This window comes from Nestor notabilis, unplaced genomic scaffold (genome assembly GCF_000696875.1).
Source record: "Nestor notabilis isolate BGI_N333 unplaced genomic scaffold, ASM69687v1 scaffold15755, whole genome shotgun sequence".
Classification (NCBI taxonomy): domain Eukaryota; kingdom Metazoa; phylum Chordata; class Aves; order Psittaciformes; family Psittacidae; genus Nestor; species Nestor notabilis.
In genome coordinates, this window is record NW_009929901.1 from 2,548 (window position 1) to 24,443 (window position 21,896).

General features: G+C 48.7%; 1 protein-coding gene across 1 annotated transcript in view; it reads right to left on the reverse strand.

The window, feature by feature from the left end:
- Positions 1-69: 69 nt before the first annotated feature.
- The window catches only part of HADHA (hydroxyacyl-CoA dehydrogenase/3-ketoacyl-CoA thiolase/enoyl-CoA hydratase (trifunctional protein), alpha subunit), a gene marked incomplete at its 5' end in the record, with an annotated part of 23,456 nt that continues 1,629 nt past the window's right edge, over positions 70-21,896 (reverse strand). The window contains 16 exons of the mRNA XM_010015194.1: positions 70-260; positions 1,976-2,121; positions 2,365-2,479; positions 3,332-3,527; positions 4,117-4,185; positions 5,444-5,584; positions 7,384-7,470; positions 8,182-8,353; positions 9,469-9,603; positions 9,914-10,023; positions 13,742-13,798; positions 14,665-14,783; positions 15,455-15,577; positions 19,291-19,393; positions 19,476-19,595; positions 20,615-20,753. Of these exons, the coding sequence (XP_010013496.1) occupies positions 115-260; positions 1,976-2,121; positions 2,365-2,479; positions 3,332-3,527; positions 4,117-4,185; positions 5,444-5,584; positions 7,384-7,470; positions 8,182-8,353; positions 9,469-9,603; positions 9,914-10,023; positions 13,742-13,798; positions 14,665-14,783; positions 15,455-15,577; positions 19,291-19,393; positions 19,476-19,595; positions 20,615-20,753 (1,978 nt within the window). The remainder of the gene's footprint in view (positions 261-1,975; positions 2,122-2,364; positions 2,480-3,331; positions 3,528-4,116; positions 4,186-5,443; positions 5,585-7,383; positions 7,471-8,181; positions 8,354-9,468; positions 9,604-9,913; positions 10,024-13,741; positions 13,799-14,664; positions 14,784-15,454; positions 15,578-19,290; positions 19,394-19,475; positions 19,596-20,614; positions 20,754-21,896) is intronic.

Sequence of the window (21,896 nt, forward strand, 5' to 3'; positions counted from 1 at the left end):
CCTTCCTCCCCTGGGTGCTTTGGACATTAACCTACAGATTGGGGTGTCGCTGGAGAGCTGGCAGCCTCAGCTCGAGCTGTCGGCGTGTCATGGGCGGGCGGTGTGGGGCCACGCTCACTGGTGGAATTTCTTGCTCGGGTTTTTGGCGTAGTCCAGCAGCAGCTGGCATGGTGTGAACTGGCAGCCGTACACGGCCTCATACTTGCGCAGCTTGTCCACCAGCTCCTTGGCTCCGTACGAGTCTGCATACCTGAAGGGACCTGCAGGGACAGGGGGACACAGTTGTGCCAAGGAGGGGAGAAGCACCAAGGGCGAGAGCACTGGATTTGGCTGCTCCATCATTCTCCAAAGGAGAACCCCAAGCTCCTGGCAGGGCAATGCAGGACCTGGTCCCTGCCTGCTCACCTGCACTGAGCTGACACGCTTGACTGCTGGGATTGCTCCCTTAGTTTGAGCTTGCCTCAAGGTGTGGAACATGAGGCATGGGGTAATAGCACTGTCCAAGAGCTCCCACTGTCCAAGAGCTCCCATGCCCAAGAGCTCTTGGTACCCTTCAGCTGTGACCCCAACCTCAGCTTGTGCCTCATCCATGGCCACGGTCATGGCCACAGTCACCCACCCTGGTTGCAGATGGGTCCAGGAGCATGCTGCCGATGCTCTTGCTGGGCCCAGCAAGTATCTTGGCCTGAAATGTGCTGTGCACCATGGCTGAGGTTGTCGGCTCAGCTTTATGTGTGCCATGTTATGACACGGGTGAAGCATGGGGTCCCGAGGCACAATTTCTCAATTCTACGTGCAGCATGAGACCAGGTTTCCAGCAGTGCTGTATGTGTGCCTGTGTCCTGGGTTCAGCTATAGCAGTCATTTTTTCTCCTTCTTAGTAGCTGGTGCAGTGCTGTGGTTTTGACTTTCAGCCTGGGAACAACACTGATAACACTGATGTTTTCAGTTGTTGCTCAGTAATGTTTACTCTGACCAAGGACTTTCTCAGTCTCATGCTCTGCCAGAGAGGAGGGGAAGCCGGGAGGAAGCAGAGACAGGACACCTGACCCAAACTGGCCAAAGGGGTATTCCATACCACAGCACGTCATGCCCAGTATAGAAACTGGGGGGAGTTACCTGGAAGGCCCAGATCACTGCTCGGGTCGGGCTGGGTATCGGTCAGCGGGTGGTGAGCGGTTGTGTCCTCTCCCCTTGTTATTCCTCTTATCATTATTATTGGTAGCAGCAGTGGTTTGTATTATACCTTAGTTACTGAACTGCTGTTATCTCAACCCGTGGGAGTTACATTCCTCCAATTCTCCTCCCCATCCCTCCGGGAGCGGGGGGAGGAAGCGGGGGGGAGTGAGCAAGCTGCTGCGTGGTTCCGGGTGGCTGGCTGGGCTTGAACCACGACAGCCTGCCCACCCAAGCAAGTAGCAGTGGCAAGAGATGAGACACCAGAGCCTTGTTTTTCACCAAGCACCGTATGGCTGCACAAAAGCAAGCCAGGGATTTCCTCAAAATGCAGGGCCTTCGCAAGTCCCCCATCCCACCTACACCCCATGACTATTAGGCATGACCCAAGCTCTTCCTTTGAAGTTCTCCAGGGAAGTGTTGATGAGGCTGGGGCCAGCAAGGCTCTGTGCTCTTATTCAAACCTGAAGACACAGAAAATGACCTGGTTGGAGTCCTTCGACCCCACCAGTCACAGCTCTGCTAAACAGCTATACCAGCAGAGGAACTCCACAGCGTCCTGGCCAGAACATCTGACAGCAGCTCTCAGGCTCACTGCCACCTCTCATAGGGTGGGAATGCTGGAGCAACCTCTCTGGCTCAGGCTTTACGCGGGAAAAGGACACTTGGGCTTGTCAGACTGCAGCTCAAACCTGGCCTTAACAGCTGGCTTGCCTCTGGTGCCTAGAGCTCACTAGCCAAGCCCACTACAAAGCTTTTGAGCCAAGCCATGCAGCCTAGCCCAGCTGAAACCCCTTACCTCCCAGGCATGGTGGGAAGCCCAAGCCGAACACAGCACCAATATCTCCCTCCACGGGGTTGCTGAGGATTCCTTCCTGCAGGCACATGGCTGCCTCATTCACAAACCTTGTCACCAAGCGCATCTGGATGTCCTCCTCAGTGCAGCTGCAAAGAAAGAGTCTGTAAGGGCTGTGCACGTAACTACAACTGGAGGGAGGTGCATGTGAAGCCAGCACAAATGGGAGACAGAGCCAGGCCAGAGGTAGAGGATGGTTTGTCATCCACGTGAGGATAAGGACTATGTTCTGTGCCATGTCCCAAACCAGGCACATAAGAATGGTAAAGGCTTGATCAGGTCAGGGGTGGGAGCCAGCCCACACCACTACTCAAACATGCACAGCTACTTACACTTCAGGATTGGCTGGCACTTGGAACCGTGCTAAGATCTCGTCCATGCCAGAATTGACGTTCCTGTTCTTCACCCCTTCCTGGTAAACATAAAAACCTTTCCCTGCCTTACGACCTGCCGGGGATAAAAAAAGACAGTCACATCCTGCCACACATCCCGTTTGCTCCTGACATCTTTGCCACTGATGATCTTGTGACTCCAGCTGCTGTTAGCATAAGTAGGTCCTTCCAGCACAGCCAGCTCCTCTGCACTTTGTAGCAAGCCCATTTACTGCCTCACCAAGGACAGAGGGAAGAGGTCCCATGTCCAGCCAAATCCTTGACTAGATGTTGCCACTGTGCCAGGCCCTAATGTTTTCATTATGCCCAGAGGACAGTAAAATAAACCCACAATTTCTGTGGCTACAGCAGCAAAAGGACACAGTCCTTGGGAGCAATGGACAGAGATGACAAGATCTGAAGAGCAACTCTTGCTGCCAGGAGTCTGGTCATAGCATGGGTCACTGGAGGATGAGAGCTATCATGGTCCCACTGATTGACACTGCACCATTTTAGCATGCTCAGAGCCACAGCTGCCACTGGCACCCAGAGGCACGGCTTCTACCATGAGCTTCTAAAGCTCAGCTCAGGGCTTGTTTCACCTGGGAACATTTATTTCCAGGCAGTTGCTCTTCGTGTCCCAGAGCACTAGTGCAGGTTTCAGGAAGGTGCCATAGAGAGGTCCACAAGATCTTGTCTGCTGCCTTTGCTTTGGGCAGCATCTTTGCCAGCTGCTGCTGGTTCTGCAAAGGAAGGTCTGGTTGCAGCCAAAGGTCTACCCAGGGTACAGCTGGGAGGGATTTCAGACCCATTCCCAGGGCTCTTCTCTGACTGCTTGCACCTGAGGCAGAAGAGGCTGACAGATACTAATGCTTTTCCTTGAACAGAGAAGGAAATGGGTTAAGACTAAAACAGCCTAGTGTCTCACCTAAGAAGCCTTTTTGCACCATGAGCTTGAACAACTCGATGTTGCCTCCTCCAAAGCGCTCGCCAAAGGCCTTGCCGAGGTCCTCAGCCACGTGTGTGGCCACATCCACACCCACCTCATCAACCAATGTGACAGCACCCACAGGAAAGCCGAAGGCTGTAGAGAGGGTGTCTATTTTCTTTGGGTCAATGCCCTCCTGCAGGAATAGAAGAGGAAGCAATGGTATCTCTGGCCAAGGGTCCTGAAACCAGTGTGGGGCAGAAAGCCCTCGCTCATCTGGGGCCATGGACTGCAAACAGTCCCATTAGCTATTTGATGACTGAAAGGACCAGTGTCATCATGCTCACACCACTCCTGACTCTCTGGTGCTCTGTAGGGAGGAGAGACCCTCGTCACTGCCTGCACCACATCCCATCAGACCACAGCTCAGCCAGTAGTGGGCTGGGGACAACCACAAGCACTGGGGCTGGTTACCCCCCCCCCCCCCCCCCCAGGCCCACCTGAGGTCAGCCTGATCAAGGGTAAGGAAGAAACAGAGTTTACACGATTATTTGGCAGAGGCTTGGTAGCTGACAGGGGACACACCTGGAGAACTCGGACCACTTCTGCCAGCATCGGCCCCAGGCACCTGGTGGTGTAGAAGCCAGGCCCATCCTAGAAAGAGAAGTGCAGCAGGAAGGAAGGTGAGTACAAACTGCAGGAGAGGTCAGCCTGATCAAGGGTAAGGAAGAAACAGAGTTTACACGATTATTTGGCAGAGGCTTGGTAGCTGACAGGGGACACACCTGGAGAACTCGGACCACTTCTGCCAGCATCGGCCCCAGGCACCTGGTGGTGTAGAAGCCAGGCCCATCCTAGAAAGAGAAGTGCAGCAGGAAGGAAGGTGAGTACAAACTGCAGGAACACGGCCCCTCTCAGCAGCACAAGAACTGCATTTCACAGCCCAAGCTGCAGCTCAGGCACTGACAAACAGGACAAGCACACTGAACTCCACTTCTAACAGAAAGTTACAGACTGCTAGGACAGGGGGGTTTTATCCTGGAGGGCTCAGCAGTGTTTGAAGACCTCCATGAACTCACTCCCTGGAAGTTCCCACCACTGTTTTTATTTGAAATAGTACCTGGAGGGCCCAAGCAGGCTGCAGAAGTCCCCTTGCTTCCCAAGCCCATCAGGCTGACAAGGGAAAGGGCGCTCAGCACAAGCGGAACTGGCACAAACTGGTTGTTTCAGCTCTGATATTGCTCACAAAGTTAGGAAGCAAGAGATTACCTGAAAACTGCCATGCCAGGAGGCATGTGAGGATGAGGGTTACAGAAGCAACACTGTATATCCACTTGCATTCAGAGCACTTTTGACAAGCTAGTTTTCCCAGCACCACTGGAGAGACCTGCTCAGCACTGCTGGCAACGTCACGCACCAGTGAAAAGACCAATCCAATAATACACTCAGCCAACTGCCCTGAGCCTACCAGATGAACCTCCCACCTAGCTCAAACAGCAGCACTGCTGAGCATGAGATCAGCTCCACTTGAAGGGCCATGTGTCCAACAGCAGCTGTCAGCCTGATGAACCACTTGAAACCCATGTCTTTTCTGAGGCTCTGCTGCCTCCTCCTAGAGACCACAGTTTGTTCTCAGCTGCTGCCTTGCTGTGCTCAGTCTTCTCCCTCTGCTTGGTATAGCTTTTTGCCTACACTTACTGTATTTCTGTACCCTCTCACACAAGATTTAGATCCAGAAAGTGAACGGTTACTGCTCACTGACCCTCAGTCCTTGCTGCCTGCCAGGGAGAAGAGGTGGTGAGAATCCTGCCCCACCCTGCTCCATCTCAGATGCCACTACATACTCAAGCCTCCTGGAAGCTGCGTGGAACAGGACTGCCAGCTCCTCGTGCTGGCTGATCAGACTGCACCTGCGCCTCATGGCCTTCCATGGCTGCTCCAAAGGACACTTCAGGGATCATTTGGGCACCTGCTACCTTCTAACCTCTATTTTTACTTCTCAGCATGAGTAGCTAATGCCAACGCACTCACATCCATATTCAGCCTCCTCAGTGCACAAGCCTGACCTTTTATTTATTATCCCAGCTTATATTCTGTGCAGTGCTCCCTCACCTTTACCACGATGACGACCTTGCCCTGTTTGAGGCCAAGAGCAACAGCAGAAGCAGCTGTGTCCTGGGATGTTTTGTCTGTGGTGATGATTTCCAGCAGCTGCATTCTGTCAACAGGGGAGAAGTAGTGCATCCCGATCACCTAGGCAAGAAGTTTCAGGTTTTATTACCACCACCAATAATAATAATGGTAAGGGAAATAACAAGGGGAGAGAACACAATTGCTCACCACCCACCGACCCAGCCCGACTTGAAGCAGGAAGAAGGAAGAGCTCAGGGTTAAGACAGGCTTTGGCTCCCAGAGTAATCTGCTACGCAAGTCAAGTGTCCAGATGCAGAGGGAAGCAGGGCTGCAGGATCCATCACCACTGCAGGATCCATTCATTCAGCCACACACTCCACTGTATCCCTCTCTGACAAAAGTGCTCTCCAACTCCCTTTCCCTCCTTGGCTTTCCCAAGGACATATCATATGCCCTACAGTTCTTGCCTCAGCAAGGATGAAGGTGTAACACAGGACCAAGAGTGCTGCTCAGCTCTCTTTGTACTTGTTAATAGTTTGGCAACAAAAGCTGTCTGGGAATCTCATCGAGCTCAGTCCCCACGCAAATCACAGGCACTGCGTGACTCCAGGTACTGTCTGAGCTGGCTGGGCGGCCACATGCCTGGGTAGTGCTCCTGCTGGACTTTCAAGAGTGGAACAGCAGCCACAGAGACAGTCCCTGTGTTCTGCTTGTCAATGATTTGTTCCTATGTTTTCACCATGAGAACCAGCCATTAAAATAATCTCCCTGGGGAAGTGGTGACTCCCCAGTGTTGGACACTGCTAAGATTTGTCTGGACAGGGTGCTGGGACATCTAGTCTAGGTCACGCTTTGCCTAGAAAGGTTGGATCAGATGATCCCTAAGGTCCCTTCCAACTTGGGATTCTATTCTATTCTATTTTTGACAATTAAGTGAATTTAAGGATGAGAAGGCATGGTTCAAGAAAATAAATGTGGAGGTAAGTGCAGCCTTCCTTTAGCAACAGCATTTAGGTAGAGATTATTCAGCTATGTGCCTCACTTTCTTAACATGACCATGTAATCAGCTTGTCACCTTCATGCCTCTGGGAAGCTACACTTGGTGCTAACATCTGTCAGACAAACACTTGCTGGAGAGAGCTGCAGACTCAAAAACTAATTAAAGAAAATACACTAATTAGTTAACCGATTTCCTATTAGTTTCCCTATAAAGAGCAATTATGCAGGCAATTTATAAAGCAAGAGGAAGTTATTTGCAAGTATTAAGAAGTAAGACTCAGTTTGCATTTCCAATGCAACTAAGGTCTGACAGCAAACCAGGAAGAGGCTCATGAAGGTCACAGGAACCTCTAACAGCTGCTCTTGACATCCTGTTCACACAGATCATCTGGAGCCAGAAAGAAAACCCCAACATCCCTGTAGCAGCCGATTCCATGGCTGACTAAAGCTGTGGTTTCAGAACCTCCGAGTTCAGCTTCCAGTCACTGACTTTCCTTTCCTTTTTGCTGCTGGGTTGGTGTCTTCTCCAAGAAGGAGGTGGCATACTCCCATCAAGGCAAGTCACTCCTAGGTCTAATCAGCTTACCAAATTAACTGAAGTTGTTAGCTGGAATCACTTGAGTCCTTCCATAGCTTCTCTGCTCCCATGTACATTAATGTTCCCTGGAAATGCGCTGATGTCCCTACTGCACCCTGCCTTGATAACATCACACTTGGGGTAAGTCTACCTTCACCCCCTTCCTACCTATCCAAAGATCGCAAGCTCTTTGTTCAACACTTGCACTGGGGGCAGAGGATGAGCTGTTTCATGTTCCGAGGAGGAAGTAGAAGATCACAGCGCTCACCTCGAGCAAAGACAGTTTGCCCCTAACAGGCAGCTTGGTGCAGAACAGAACAGACACATGGCACTGGATACTCACCTTCTCTGGCCTCTTGCTAACAGAAGCAATTTGGCCGATTGGGAGGGCAGATGTGTTACTGGCGAAGATACAGTGAGGAGGGATCACCTGTGGCAGGGGGTGGAAGAGACAGTGTAAACGCACAGGCTGCAGAGACAGGCCCAGAGTGTGATGTGCAAAGCCCTGAGATAACAGCACAAGCACCTGGCAATCCTGACAAACAAGGCAAACTTGATTTTCTCTATCAGCATTAGAAAGTAGTTCTAAAGCAGCAGCCCAAGTCAGCCATATCTGGCTTCCCCTGAACTCTCTACAGGTCTGCAATATTAGTTCAGAGCCCCCATGTTCCTGCCAGACCGCTGCAATGACATTAGACATGTCAGGGAGGGACTTCAGAAAGCTCTTTTACCATCCAGTTATTACCCCAAGTGTGCTCTTGAACAGAAAAGTGCACTGGTGGCAAGCTAGGGATAGCAGGTAAAGGAGTATAAATTGTGGAGATACCAAAAGACATTACTGTCATGTCAGTGCTCTCAGACAAATGGAACTATTTTTGGAGTGGTTCCCAGGAGTTAGCAAATAACAGAACTGCCCCATTCAGCTAAGAACTACTGACTCCTTACTGAACAGTGAATATTCTTAGGGAATAGGAAGGCTGCCCTTAACACTCACCCCTCTACTGACATAAATAACTTGCACCAAGCACCAAACTGCAGCACAAAGGAGATGGGACAAACCCAGCAGCACAGGACAGGACGCCCTGAGTCTCCACCACACAGGGGCCATATCTAGCACAAGCTGCTCAGAAACAATACTCACAGCCTCCACTTCCTTCAGCACTTTATGTTTGATGTTGATGTCCTCAAACACAGCCTCAATCACCATGTCTGCCTTCTCAAAGCCTTTGTAGTCCAGCTGGCCCTTAAGGTTGCTGAGAATGGAGTCCCTCTCAAATGATGTCAAACTCTTCTTCTTCACCTTGCTGTTCAGCCTAGAGAAGGACAGCCTTGTCATAGCTCCTAAGCAGGCCAGTCCAGGCTGCTGGAGGTGCACCACACCACTAAGGGCATCCCTGCCTCCCTCCTGGACCCAAAACACCACCTCCAAGCCAGCAGGACTGTCACTGGCCCCTCCTTCCATCTGGAAATAGAAGAGCCCTGCTCACACAACTCAGCTGATGCGTTAGTCCAAAAGTCAACTAGTCTGAAGGTCGAGAAGGACAAGGAACTACTGGAGTCCAGTAGAGGACTATGAAGATGATTAAAGGACTGGAACACCTATCTTATGAGGAAAGGCTGAGAGAGCTGGGCCTGTTCAGCCTGGAGAAGAGATGACAGAGAGGGGATCTAATCAATGCACACAATTATCTTAATGGTGGGTGTCAAGAGGACGGGATCACTCTTCTCAGTGGTGCCCAGTGACAGGATAAGGCAATGGCTACAAACTGAAACACGAGAAGTTCCATCTGAATACGAGGAGGAACTTCTTTACTGTGAGGGTGATGGAACACTGGCACTGGCTGCCTAGCAAAGCTGTGGAGTCTCCTTCTCTGGGGATAGCCAAAATCCACCTGGATGTGATGCTGTGCAACCTGCTCTAGGTAAACCTGCTTTAGCAGGGCCATGGGACTGGATGACCTCCAGAGGACCCTTCCAACCCCAACCATCCTGTGTTTCAATCACTGATATTCCTGATGATGCACAGCTGAGCACTATTATTGCTGAGCTAGAAGGACAGGGGAAAGAGATCCAGCTTTTCAGAAGTGTGGCCCAGTGCCTCCCCTAACATGGGCTTTTAGGCAGCCAGGATTACTCCCTCCCCCCTTAGCTCTATAAGCTACTACTAAATTTAAAAACTAAAGCAATGGTCTGTTAGGTCACCTACCTACCTAAGGAGCTAAGGCTGAATAGACTGGGCCTATTTTGTAGCAATATCCCAACACACTGCATAGGGCAACCTTACAAGAAAGCACTTCTGTGATATCTCATGGTAGAAGACTCCAGAGAACAGAAGTGTCTGGAATTCCTGACTGACTGAAAGCAGAAGAGTGTTTTCACTAAAGGCATCCCTATTCCATCCCAAGCAAACTCCTTTTAGTTCACGTACCCCTTGAAGATCTGCTGCTGTCCTCTGTCCAAGCCTTGCTGTGCTGTGTCCTTCAGAATGGTCTTCAGTCCTTTATCCACTGAAACCTGTGCAATGCCAGCTCCCATGAGCCCTGCTCCCAGCACTGCCAGAGTCCTGCACAGAAAAGGACGAGGGGGCACATTTAAAGCTAGAAATCACTGAACTTCCACTGCTGCTGACAGATTCTCACAGATCCTGTCCACCCAGGCACTATTTTTAGTGAGATCATGCAAGATTTCACTCGTGGCTGAGATGTCCCAGCTGCAAAGCATAAACTTTTGGGAGGCTGGAAATCTATCTGCACTGCTACAGTGCTTTTCAGGACTGCAGGCCACTAGCTCCAAAAGCAGAGTCCTCCAGAGGTCCTCTCTCTTTAGCAGAGGTCCTCCAACCACTCCTTCAGGCATCCCACACTTGCACTTACTTGACCTCTCGCTGAGGTTCTCCAAACTTGTTCTTCTTGCAGTGCACCTGCCCATGGTAAAGTCCCATCAGTGCTTTGGCTTCCTTAGTCATTGCAAGTTTGCCAAAGTTCTGGAAGAAAGGGAAGAAGGAAGCAGAGAGTTTGGCATTTAACAGCTGTCTCACTTCCAGCACACATGCATCAAAAACACGGCGAGGGGACAGCACAGCTACCCATGTAACTGCACAGACTACTAGCAGAGTTAGAAAAGGAAGAATGGACAGAGCATATGTATCCTTTGCAGCAAGGCACCTACTGTTCCAAGCACAGCCTGCTTTGCATCACTACCTCCCACATGGGCTGCCAAAGAGCAGTAGGAAACTGCTTGTTCAACGTCCTTTCCCATAAACACTATCATTTAAAGTACCTGAAAGAGCTTGTACCTCTAAGGCTCACATCTGGAGGCACAGGGGTTCTGCCAGGGAACAAAACCAGCCATGGCATTTCTGTGTCCATCTTCCTCCTACCCACTGAATCATTCACAACTCATTTCCACCCTCCCATCACAGCTCTGGGAGAAGCATTCCCTGGCAGTTCACTGCCATGATGGTAGGCCAGAAGCGACCCAGCTGCCTCAGCCAGCCAGCAGCTGCAGGGTCCTAAAAGATCAGTGCAGGAGCCACTACTAGGTCCACAGCAGCAGGACCGTATTTCACTTACACAGGACCCTTTTTCCCCTTTCTCCCCTATATGCATCCTGCAGTAGCTGAGGCCATTGCCCCAATGGCTTCCAAGTGAAATGGTCCTGCCCTTGGGCTTTGAGAAAAGTCTTTAAATAGGCCAGTTCTTACTGACAGCAGTAGCCTGGCACTATTTTCAGAGGATCATAGACAGGCAACAAAAACTAAGGCCTGCATAACCTCCCAGCACTCAGCATGAAATGGGAAAGTAGTCAGGAAGACAAAAGACAGCATAATGCAACAGAAAACTAATGTTGTCTGAGCCAAGTCAGCTAAGGAAAGCCACCAAAACAATGCAGTTTAGAGTAGGCTGTGTCTTCCTTCACCACTGTCCTGTGAGTTAGAGGCTTGTTAAAATATCAGAAACACAGAATCTGGAAGAGAATCTGCAAGTCTTCTATCCTAGGGGAAAGAGGGAGGCATCAGAAAAGACATGACATTGACATTTATTATTCTTTAGAGGGTTCTGGGAAGATCTCCATCCTGCTGCTGTTCTCAGGAAAACACATTCATTCTTTTCAGTAAGGAACAGAGTATCCTGAGCCTTTTATTCAGCATCAGACCAAACGTGGGTGCAATGCATAACCAGAACAGACGGGGTATACCCAGGAAATCACTGTTAAGGTAGGAGGCAGACAGTTACATCTCAGACCAGAACACTGTCACGAGAAGAGAGCCAAAGGAGCTACTAAGCATGACAGGAAAGACTGGGGAATGTGACAGAGCACCGTGAGAAGCTGGTGAAAGATACAGATAGTGCTGCGGGGGACAGATGGATTTCACCAGCAGTTACAGGACAGCGATGTGAGAGATGACCCAAACACAGAGATAACCAGATGGGAGCATTGTGGGTCTTCTGGGGAGTCAGGTCTTGCAGAGCCGTAAGTGTCAAGGGACCCACACCGGTGACACTGTGCACAGCCAGAATTACCTCTTCAGTATCAAAAGTAACAAATTTGAGTACGGATTGCGTGAGAAAAAACTAATTAGGGGCAGCTTGTTTATTAAGGCAAAGACAAGGGCAGAGAAGGGGAAGGATCAAGATGGGTGAGGACGAATAAGCATGGGAAAACAAAGAGTCTGTATGTGTGTGTGTAATAAAAGGGTCATGCATGAGCAAGCTGCCAGTGAGGACATTCGCTTGCTCAAGCCCTGTGTCTGCCCACCACAGTCTGTCCTACCTCCATATTAAACTTTATTCCTATCTTCCCTGAGTATGTCACTAGTAAACCTCAAGCCGGACTGAGTGGCATTTAGGGCACAAGGTCCATGTGCCAGCAGCTGATCAGACTGGGCCCTGTGGCCAACTAACTGTCAGATGAAATATCTACAGTCGGCTAATGAAGGGGTGTGTGCACACATGTGAACTTCAATTCTGATCAGGTGACCAGGGTGAACAGCATGAATCATCCATGCTGGCCATGCCCATAAGCTGTCTGTGTTTATGTGGGTGTCACCAGCAAAGGCACCATGCTGTCTGTGCAGCCAGCCGTGCGTGTCATGTGTCTGTGAATACATGTGTGCATGTACCTACACCTCTGCAGTAGGATATCTCTTCTATGATTTAATAGCTGCTCAGCCTCACTACTGGTTGGACCTACGCAGGGGAAAAAGCAGCCAGCAGAGCAAGAGATGAAGTCTTCTGGATCTTACATGCAAAAGACTTGACTACCCTTAACAGTGGATATTGGTGCTAAACACAACTGATGTGCCAGGAAAGTAAAGAATTGAAGGGAAAGGAAGAATGATATAGAGGCTTGTTTCACAGAACCACCAAACCACTGAAGAGTTGAGGTTGGAAGAGACCTGTGGAGATTGTCTTGTCCCACCCCATTGCTCAAACCAGAACAGGCTGCTTAGGACTGTGTGTGATTGGGTTTTGAGTACTGCCACGGAGGAGGACTCTAAAGTCTCTCCTGGCAATCTTCCCACATTCCATCACCTTTAGAGTAAAACAGTTGGTTTGCATATTTAAGTGGAATTTCCCATTTCTGTTTGTGTTCTTATTCTGCCACTAGAATGGAGAGAATAGAAGAGTGTAGCCTGGTTCCAACCCACTGTAAAGAAGGAGGGTTGGATTCTAGCCAGATGATATTTAAGGTCCCTTCCAACCCAAACCTTTCTATGATCTACACATGTTGATAAGGTCGCCCCAAGCCTTCTCTTCTCCAGTCCCAGGTCTCACAGTGTCTCCTTGTGTGCCAAATGCTCCCACCTCTAACCATCCTTGCGGTCCCTCACTGGACTCTCTCCAGTCAGCTGGCCCCAGCCTGGACTAGTGCATGGGGTTATTCCTCCCCAGGACAGCACTTGGCATTTCCCTTCACTCAACTTCATAAGGTTCCTGTCCACCCAGTTCTTTGGTCTGTTGAGGTCTCCCTGCATGGGCAATACTAGCCAGTACACTGACTGGAGTGGCTACTAAGTAGCTAAGTTTGACTAGGGGATAAAGAGAGAGAAGTCCTGTTTGAGGTGAGAAACTACTGTTGAAAAAACCCCACCTAATTTTCAGAAGCACTCAAAATTATCAATGGGTGAAAAAGGACCAGTACAAAGTATAGAAAACAGGGCAAACAGCAAACCAAGAATATTGGAGACTCAGCACCCTGAACAAAGATAATGGTGAAAAAGTGTGACAGAGTAAACAGAGCACTGGTAAAAATTAAAGTTAACTCTTGGAGGAAATGGCTTGTTTGCACCAAATTGTCTGGAAACACTGAGGAGACAGAGAGCACTACACCCACACCTCTGGATACCTGTCCTGTGTGACAATCACAAAGAGCAAACAGTGCTCAGACAGGTGGAGTAATCACAGTGCTGGTCGGTAAAACCTGTATTGGTGACCTCTCCCCGGTCATTCCCCACTCAGAAAGGTAACACAGACAGGAATAAGAAAAGGTACAAACTGTTTTCAGAGATGAAGAACCCTGACAAACAGTTCTATTGCTTAAGCAGGCGTTTTTCACAGCCCCAGTGCCAGAAGAAGAGGCATGGAGCAAGATACCATTCTGAGCAGCCCAGGATGAATATTATCCTTTGTGCGTGGTTAGACACAAATCCTCCTGACTACACAACTGACTAACTACAACCAGGAATCTAATCTCCTTACCTGGGATTCAGTGAGGTATCCAGCGTCATGCCCCTGATCAAGACCAGTCTTTACAACCTAGTCAAAGAAGAACAATAAGGATATGCCACTGTTTAGTCACATCTGCCAACATCTATGCTTTAATGAGATCACTTGTTTAGCTGCACCTCCTGTTTTCACATGTGACTCCTCTCCAATATTCAGGGCACACTTCAGACTTTCTGGGTCCTGTCCATGCTGTTCAAAGCAGAGCTATGGAACACCTTGTTCTTCTAGCACATAACAGCTACGATGGCAAGGGGGTTTCCAACAGGTTCATTTTTACACATACTTTGTGGTTTCAGGAATTGATTTTCAGTAAGACTGTGCTCCTGTAATGACCCTGCTCTCAGAGTCAGACTGGGGCATTTGCAGGTTTATAGAACTCTTGGCAACAACGTAAAATAGTGAAAAGTCATTTTAAAATAATAAGGATTCAACCATGGACTGTGTCTGTAGGTAATTCAATGCCCGTGTAACTCGGGGAACTAACTTTCTAAGTATGGCGTGGTTCATGCTATGAAAGCAGTAATTTGTATTTTCTTAGCTTCAAACAGGTTCACCCAACTCTTTAGAAACTGTGTAAGGAAACCTGGAAAAACTGCAGCTGAAAGTTTCATTCAGACAAAGTATTCCAGCTAAGCCTCCCCTCAACTGGGATTCTTGATCTACCCCTTACTGGCACCAGTACCACCTAGATTAGTGATTGTATTCTGGGAAGATATTCTGAAGTTTACTATGCTTGCTTGATGCACCACACGGGCAGCATGCACCAAAGCTGATCTGCGAAGATCAGGATGTAAGGCTTGACTCAGAGAAATGAACCACCTTCTCTCCATGTGTTGCCATGTTATCCCACAGCTCCACCATCACTATAGTTTCTTACACCTCACAGTGGGGGTTACCTCAATGATCTTTACTGGAGCGGGGTAGAGTCCTTTGGTTTGTTTCTGAACTTTGCTTTCCACTGTCTTGTACACTTGCTGCCTCACAAATGGAAGAGCCATGGCATAGTCTGTTATCTCTGCAAGATGGACAAAACATGTCTCAGCATAGTGCTACATGCACAATCAGCCTTTAAATAGTTAACCAGGAGTATAAGAGTGAATGCTGCATATCTGCAATAGAAACACAGAAAGCACCAGAACCTCAGCCCCAGGTAGCAGGGTCTGCTCAGGAGGATTTCTATGGCTTGTTTCACAGACAAGTCTCATTTAGAGCTGAGTATCCTCCCAATACAAATACAAGTGACAAACTGAGCTCTGGGGAGCAGAACTTGCACAGAGATGTCACCATTTCTGCCCTCTAACTGCATAAGGGCTCCACTAATGAGGATCAGTGCAGAGCAGACCCATGTGCCTCTTCCCATTTGATTACACAAACTTGGTACAGAACTTGCTACTAAAACTTTAAAGATGGGTAAGTCCTCTGGAGGCAGATGTTGATCTATCTCTTCATGAAGCTTGGCTCCCTTCTTCAGGAGCAGTACAATGTGCAGCTCTGGCAATGCCACCAGAAGATACGCAGAGCAATGTTTTCTCTACCAACTCACCAGGCTCAAGAGATGACTACAACACGAAACAACTTCATTTTGCAAATGGAATTAAGTAGGAGCACAAACATAGACATGTGAAGGAAAACTGGATTATACTCTCTACAATCCCTTGGGATTTGCCATAGTGCCCACAGACTTACTCTGTATTAGCCCTTTGGATCTTTTGGCAGACACAGTCCTGTTGGCTAGACCTCTGGCAAAGCCAATGGCCACCTCCTCTAAGTACTCAATTGTTCGTGTTTCTGGAGACTTCATACCCGGCCCTGTGAATAAAAAAAGTCTTGAGGACATGCAGCAGCAGTTATCACTGATAGCTGAGGATGCAGAGAAGCAAGGATGAGACTAGCAACATGACTTCCTTTGAATTATCACCACTCTATTCCCCACACCTGCGTGACTTTTCTTGCTGATGAACAATGAGGGAAAGGCTCAGACAATTACTGGAAGGTCCCAAGGCATTATACACAAATGCTGAAACACCAGTTCCCAATGGGAGCAGATAGCATTATGCTACTTAAACATGAATGCTACTTTCACAGAACCATAGAATAGCTTTGGAAGGGGAGATGGGAGGCCATCTACTCTGACCTGCTGCTCAAAATGGGGCCAAGTTCAAAGTTAAATCCAGCTCTGGAATTAGATCAGGCTGCTCAAAGACATACTCTGCCAGTCTCTGAAGGACTCCAAGGGTGGAGGTTCCATCACCTCTCTGGACCCTTGTTTCAGCACCTGACAATCTTTTTGCAAATTGTGCCCTTTATTCCTCAACCTTCTACTTCATGTAATTGCAGGCAATTCTGAATCCCAGCAGAACTTTGGTGTGCTGCCTGCCCTCCCCTCTTGCTGCAGCTCTTCCTTCTTACATAGTACGGTAAGTCTGTACAACACTGTTGGTGTTAAATATACAGATGACAGTTGCAAAGCACCGTGTTCCTGCAAATTACCTGTCCTGGAGCTGATGCCCAGTGAAACCTCCACTTCTGGTCTCAGTTGCAGGAAATCTCTCACTTGCTTTAGCTAGGCGAACACCCAGCATAACTTAGAGCTGTCCCACAAACAATGAAGCAAGCCATCACAAAATGAGTTTTAGCAATCTCTGATGGTGGGTTGCACCATTTCGAAGCACAGAACTGGTATCATCACACAGGAGGATGGAGTGCAGAGCTGAAAAGGCGGTTGTGTGAAATTGCTAGAGGCACAGTGAGTCACTAACGAAAGAGCAATGCCCAGTGACTCTGCATGCGGCACCATGCCGAGCCTGCAGGTAAAACCACAGCCTTGGGCTGCCTCTGAATTAGCAAAACAAACCTGTTGGGGTTACAACTCTATATCATACAGCTGCATGATCTCATTAACCTTCACTGTAAACTGCTACAGCCATACCCAGATGCTCCAGAGTCCTCACAGCAAAGAAACCATCAGAGCAGGCAACCACTCCCTGACAGAGGAGACAGTCAAACAAAACCAAAACAGAAACCCCCTCTTCTTTCACCTTCCACTATGCTCTCCCTCCACCAAAAAGCTGAGGTCTTGATAGAATCACAGAATGGTTTGGGTTGGAAGGGACCTTAAAGCTCATCCAGTTCCAATCCCCTGCCATGGGCCGGGGCACCTTCCACTAGACCAGGTTGCTCCAGGCCGCGGCCAGCCGGGCCTTGGACACTGCCAGGGAGGGGGCAGCCACAGCTTCTCTGGGCAACCTGTGCCAGGGCCTCACCACCCTCACAGGGAACAACTTCTTCCTAAGATCTCATCTCAATCTCTCTCTGTCAGTTTAAAGCCATTCCCCCTGTCCTGTCCCTACAGGCCTTTGTCAAAAGCCCCTCTCCAGCTTTCTCGTCAGCCAGTTTGAGTACTGGAACCTGCTCTCAGGTCTCCCCTGAGCCTTCTCAGACTGAACAAGCCCAGCTCTCTTGGCCTGTCTCCATAGCAGAGGTGCTCCAGCCCTCAGAGCATCTGACTCGCTCTGGACTCGCTCAAACAACTTCTGTTTCAGCTCTCCTTGCATATAAATCTTGAGAGCATATACTCAGCAGACCACAGATGCTGCTGCCTGCTGGAGGGTCTCTCCGCAAGAAGCAAATAAAGCAGCACATACATTTTGACCAGATCACGAAAGCTCGCTGTTGGGAAGTCTCACTCATGCCCTGGCAGTATGACAAAGCCAGTCCAGGGGAAAACAGTTCAAACAAAGCAACATCTTTCATTTTACAGGCAACACAGAAAAACTTAATCCAGAGCTGCTGCATAATCTACATTTCAGCAATGCCCAGGGGATTTGAGAGAATTTCTTGGACATCTGAGAGCATTTGGGATTTCTGAGCTCAAACCTTACTTGCTTCCAAATTATCTTCCCACCACCAGATGCGAATACGTGATTTCCCCCTTCTATTAGCTTGGGTGTTCAACACCAGCAAGTGCTGAACTTTGATACTATAGCTGAAGAATAAAGCTGTTTATTTGTAAGTCTGAGCTGTAAAACTACTCAGGCAAGGTGGTCAAACCCACGTACGTGGGTTTACTTTACTTGCAGTTACCTCCCAACATTTTTCTGTGTCCTAACCCGGGAACTCCAAGCTGTCGACTCACATCTGCTTTCTTATATAAATGGCACATGCCAGAATTAGATCTGGGCACAGTAGTAAATACATCAAGAGCATGCTGTAGAGCTCCCTACTGAAGGAGAGCTGATTGCACCCCACGAAATTGCCTCCTGATTAATGCTGTCTCTCTCCTTCAAAGCTTTGTATAATCAGTTAAAGCATCATCTCCCATTTAAAGCTGATTTCCCCCCAGACATTCAGAATGAACATGAGAATACGCAGGAGAAAGCCTTCTGGCACTGGCTGCTATTTGAATGAACAAGAAATGCCTCTAATGCTTGCACATAAATTGTTTTTTGTGTTCCTCCTACACGCTTATCTGGTCTGAGCTAGGACTGCAAACAACTCTTCAAAAAGTTCAGGTTTCCTTCAAGGAAACCATTGTAATCATCGGTATAAAAAGCCACACTGGCTGTCTCTTAAAACCCAATTCACATTTGAGCAAGTATACAGCACTGAAGTTTACTCAGGCTATTTTTACTCAGGCAATTTTAACTCAAGCCTGGGTACCCCTGATCTGTTCTGTAAGTGAGACTACAGCTAAAGATCCAGCTGAACACCAGCATATGAGAGAGAACAGATACAAAGGCTTCCATGGCATTTCTCAGGGTAAGCAGCAGCACCTTTCCTTTTTGTTTATTTCATTTTCTCCTAAGCTAAGGGCCACCAGGGTACTCTGGCCATGCTCTGCCAGAGGAAACAAGCTCAGCACCCTGCTACTCTGTGGCAGTACCAGCTGACACAGTGGTTTCCAGTCTAACTCCTGGCTGCAGCTGCTCAGACCTTTCAGAGGAGACTGTGGGAGGGCTTGCCCCTTCATTTAGTCACCTTCCATGAAAGCTGCCCTAGGGAAGGAAAAGCAGAAGCAAGAAACTATTCACTAGCCCACTCAGCACATGGAAATACGCATTTTGCAAGGGATTTCTCCATCCAACTGAAAGTTGGTTGACAGTTCAGAGCACCTAAGCCATGGGGGCTGGCTTCTTCTCAAGATCTTGTCACAGAGATTAACATCTGCAGCCTGCATAAACGTAAACATTGGTCATTTATTCTCCTTTCATTATGGGTAGCAATCTGTCCCCCTGACGTGATAAATGAGGAATGCAGGCTCTTATCTGTATAATTAGCTTATGCAAGAGAGCCAGCAGCAAGCTGCCCTCTACACTAACCTTTCTTTACTCACTTAGCTTTAGCAGGAGCCTGATATTTCAAGGTTCCCATGCACATGCTTCTGAAGTGGGAATGGAGATTGCACTGCAGAGCATGGCAAGGACTTTGAAGTCCATGTGCTTTGCCCCCACCAGTGGTTTCTTCACCCACTTCATTAAGGTGGTAAACAGCAGATAAAGAAACTGAGAGGAATCACGTCTGACCTAGCGAGTCCACCAGCTGGTCAACCAGACCCATCTTCTTTGCTTTGTCAGGACGGATGCTTTTTCCAGTCAGCATCATATCAAAGGCAGCAGGAAGTCCCACCTGGACGGGCAGAAAGGGGGATTTCAGAATGGGAGCATGCCATGCAGAAGGGAATACTAAGTGAAGTTCTTCTCTTACTTACCAGCTTCGGCAGCCTCTGAGTAGCCCCTGCCCCTGGCAGGATACCCAGTAACACTTCAGGTGCAGCCAAGACTGTTTTCTTGTCCTTTGTTGCTATTCTGTAGTGACAGGCAATGGCAACCTTAAGAAGAGAAAAGAAAAATAAGGGTTTCCTTGTGAAAGACCACAGAAGAACTAGGTGGACATCCATCGCAAAGGTCTCTTCTACACACTGGCTCCACTTTCGTTCTGCCACTACCCCAATTCCCCAATTCAACTGCCCCAATTCCCTCTGCTCACTGATGGCTGCTTCTGGCAGAAGTGCACATAAACAGATGATAGCAACCAGCTGTGACATGAACATGAAATACCAAACTAAGCCAAGCTATTTTTAAATCTCATCTAGGCCAGTAAGAGTTAAATTCACTGATTACATTGAGAGCATGATTCCACATGCAGATCAGCCACGATACTTAGTTTATCACTGGATCACCAGGTCTAGATCCTTCAACACAGTGCTTGTTAAAAGCTGTGACTGCTTGAGTGATCAGTGTGCAACTGAAGAGACTCCATTCACACACGGTTATTCTGTTTCAGTAACAGCTTTGCACCAAGAATTACCCCAGAGTCCTTCAGTTTACAAAATCCTAAATGGAGATTATGAAACAAATAGTGCACACAGCCGAAGTGGCAAGTGAGAGAGCAGAGTACACAGGCCAGGGTGGAGCCTGCCCAGGTTACCCATGCTCATCCTGCTCACTACAACCTCTTAGAGAACAGAGGTTGCTGGGATACAAGACTCACAATCAGAAAAGCAGCAATTTCCAGCCTAGACTCCTCCAGCAGCATTTATCCAGATCCAATGCCTGCTGGAAACAGCTGTTTTTCCCTGGGACGCTCTCATCTAAACATTAGCCTGGCCCACATGGATTCATATTTGATTAGCTCTCAACAGAAGCAGAAAAATTAGCATGGCAGAGTCCTGAAGCATAACTAAGCCATTAACTTGCCACCAACTCACTTGAATGGATGTAATGAACCCTCATCAGGTCTCAAATCCCTCTCACAGTAAGCAGTCCTGCAGGCAGCATTGGGTAGTTTATAGAGTATCAGCACTATCAAATCCCACTCCTGCTTGTCAGACCCAGAATTGTGCAGTACCTCCAGTCCTCCTCCCAGGCAGGAGCCACTGATGGCAGCAACTATGGGCTTTGGAGACTGCTCAATTTTTTCTAGCATCTTCTGTCCTTCCTGAGAAAGCTGAGTCACTTCCTCAGCAGTCTTGCAAGCTTCAATCATGCTGCAGTGAGGCAGAAAGGCTGATGAGAATTGGAAAAGCACTGTGAAAACAGCAACAAAATGAGTGCTTCAAGGAGTTTGTTCCTTTTTCCCCACAAAGCTCCAGTGATTGACAGAGAGGCAAGAGCTACTTAGCCCCCCAGTCTTAGATTAACAGACAACACAGGAAGACTACTAAATTCAGTGTGTTAAGTCACTGCACGCTGACACTGGGCTATGCCTGCAGGCACTGAATGAGTTTCCTTGTGTCAGAGCTTTGAAAGCCTTTGGGAGAGAGGAGAAAGGGTCATAGGAAGCCTCAAAGCACTTGCCAGAAAGGGTGGAGGGGGAGAGCCCGGGATCACTTTTTAGAGGAGCAGATGGCCAGGGCTCTGATGTTGCACTCTGCCAATTAGAGGCTCCCTGTGCCAGTTATTCTCACGGAGGCCAGCAGTGCTTGCCAGGCTGGTGCAGTTCAGGAGGCTCCTAGCATTGAGACCATCAGACCCCTCTTAAACACAGCCTGTCTTTTTGCTCTGCTTACCAGCTCTGCTTCCTTCCCACTACATCATGTATCAAATCTCTGCCCCTGAATAAGGCCAGCCAAAAAGGTTTTAATGGGTGCCTCTGCAAACTGCCTACTTTCCTCAGAGCTTTTTGGCTTTTAATGACTTTAAACAACTATTTTGTCAGGCCCAGTGTCAGGACTAGGAGCAGTGGTGCTCCAGATCCCGGTGAGAGCACCCATACAGGTTGTCCCACACCCTGCTGAAGCTACCTGGGCTGTATTGCCTGGGAGGCTGCTCATGCTCCTCATGGCAGAGTGCCAAATCCTGCTAATCAAGGGGCCATGCTGGCAGACTGCCAGGCACTCAAACCCGGCTTAAATGAAATCCTGCATGTAAATTACCTGCTCTTCTTGTATCCCAGACCAAAGGACCCAAAGCCAGCATGAGTTTTCTTGGCTACACCTCAGTATGCAGGAAGGAGTGACCAAGCGTTACTGCCAAATGTGGTTTAATGACTTGCCATGTTCCTCTTTATGGAATCATAGAATGGTTTGGGTTGGAAGGGACCTTAAAGCTCATCTAGTTCCAATCCCCTGCCACAGGCAGGGACATCTCTGACTAGGGCAGGTTGCTCCAAGCCCTGTCCAAGCTTGGCT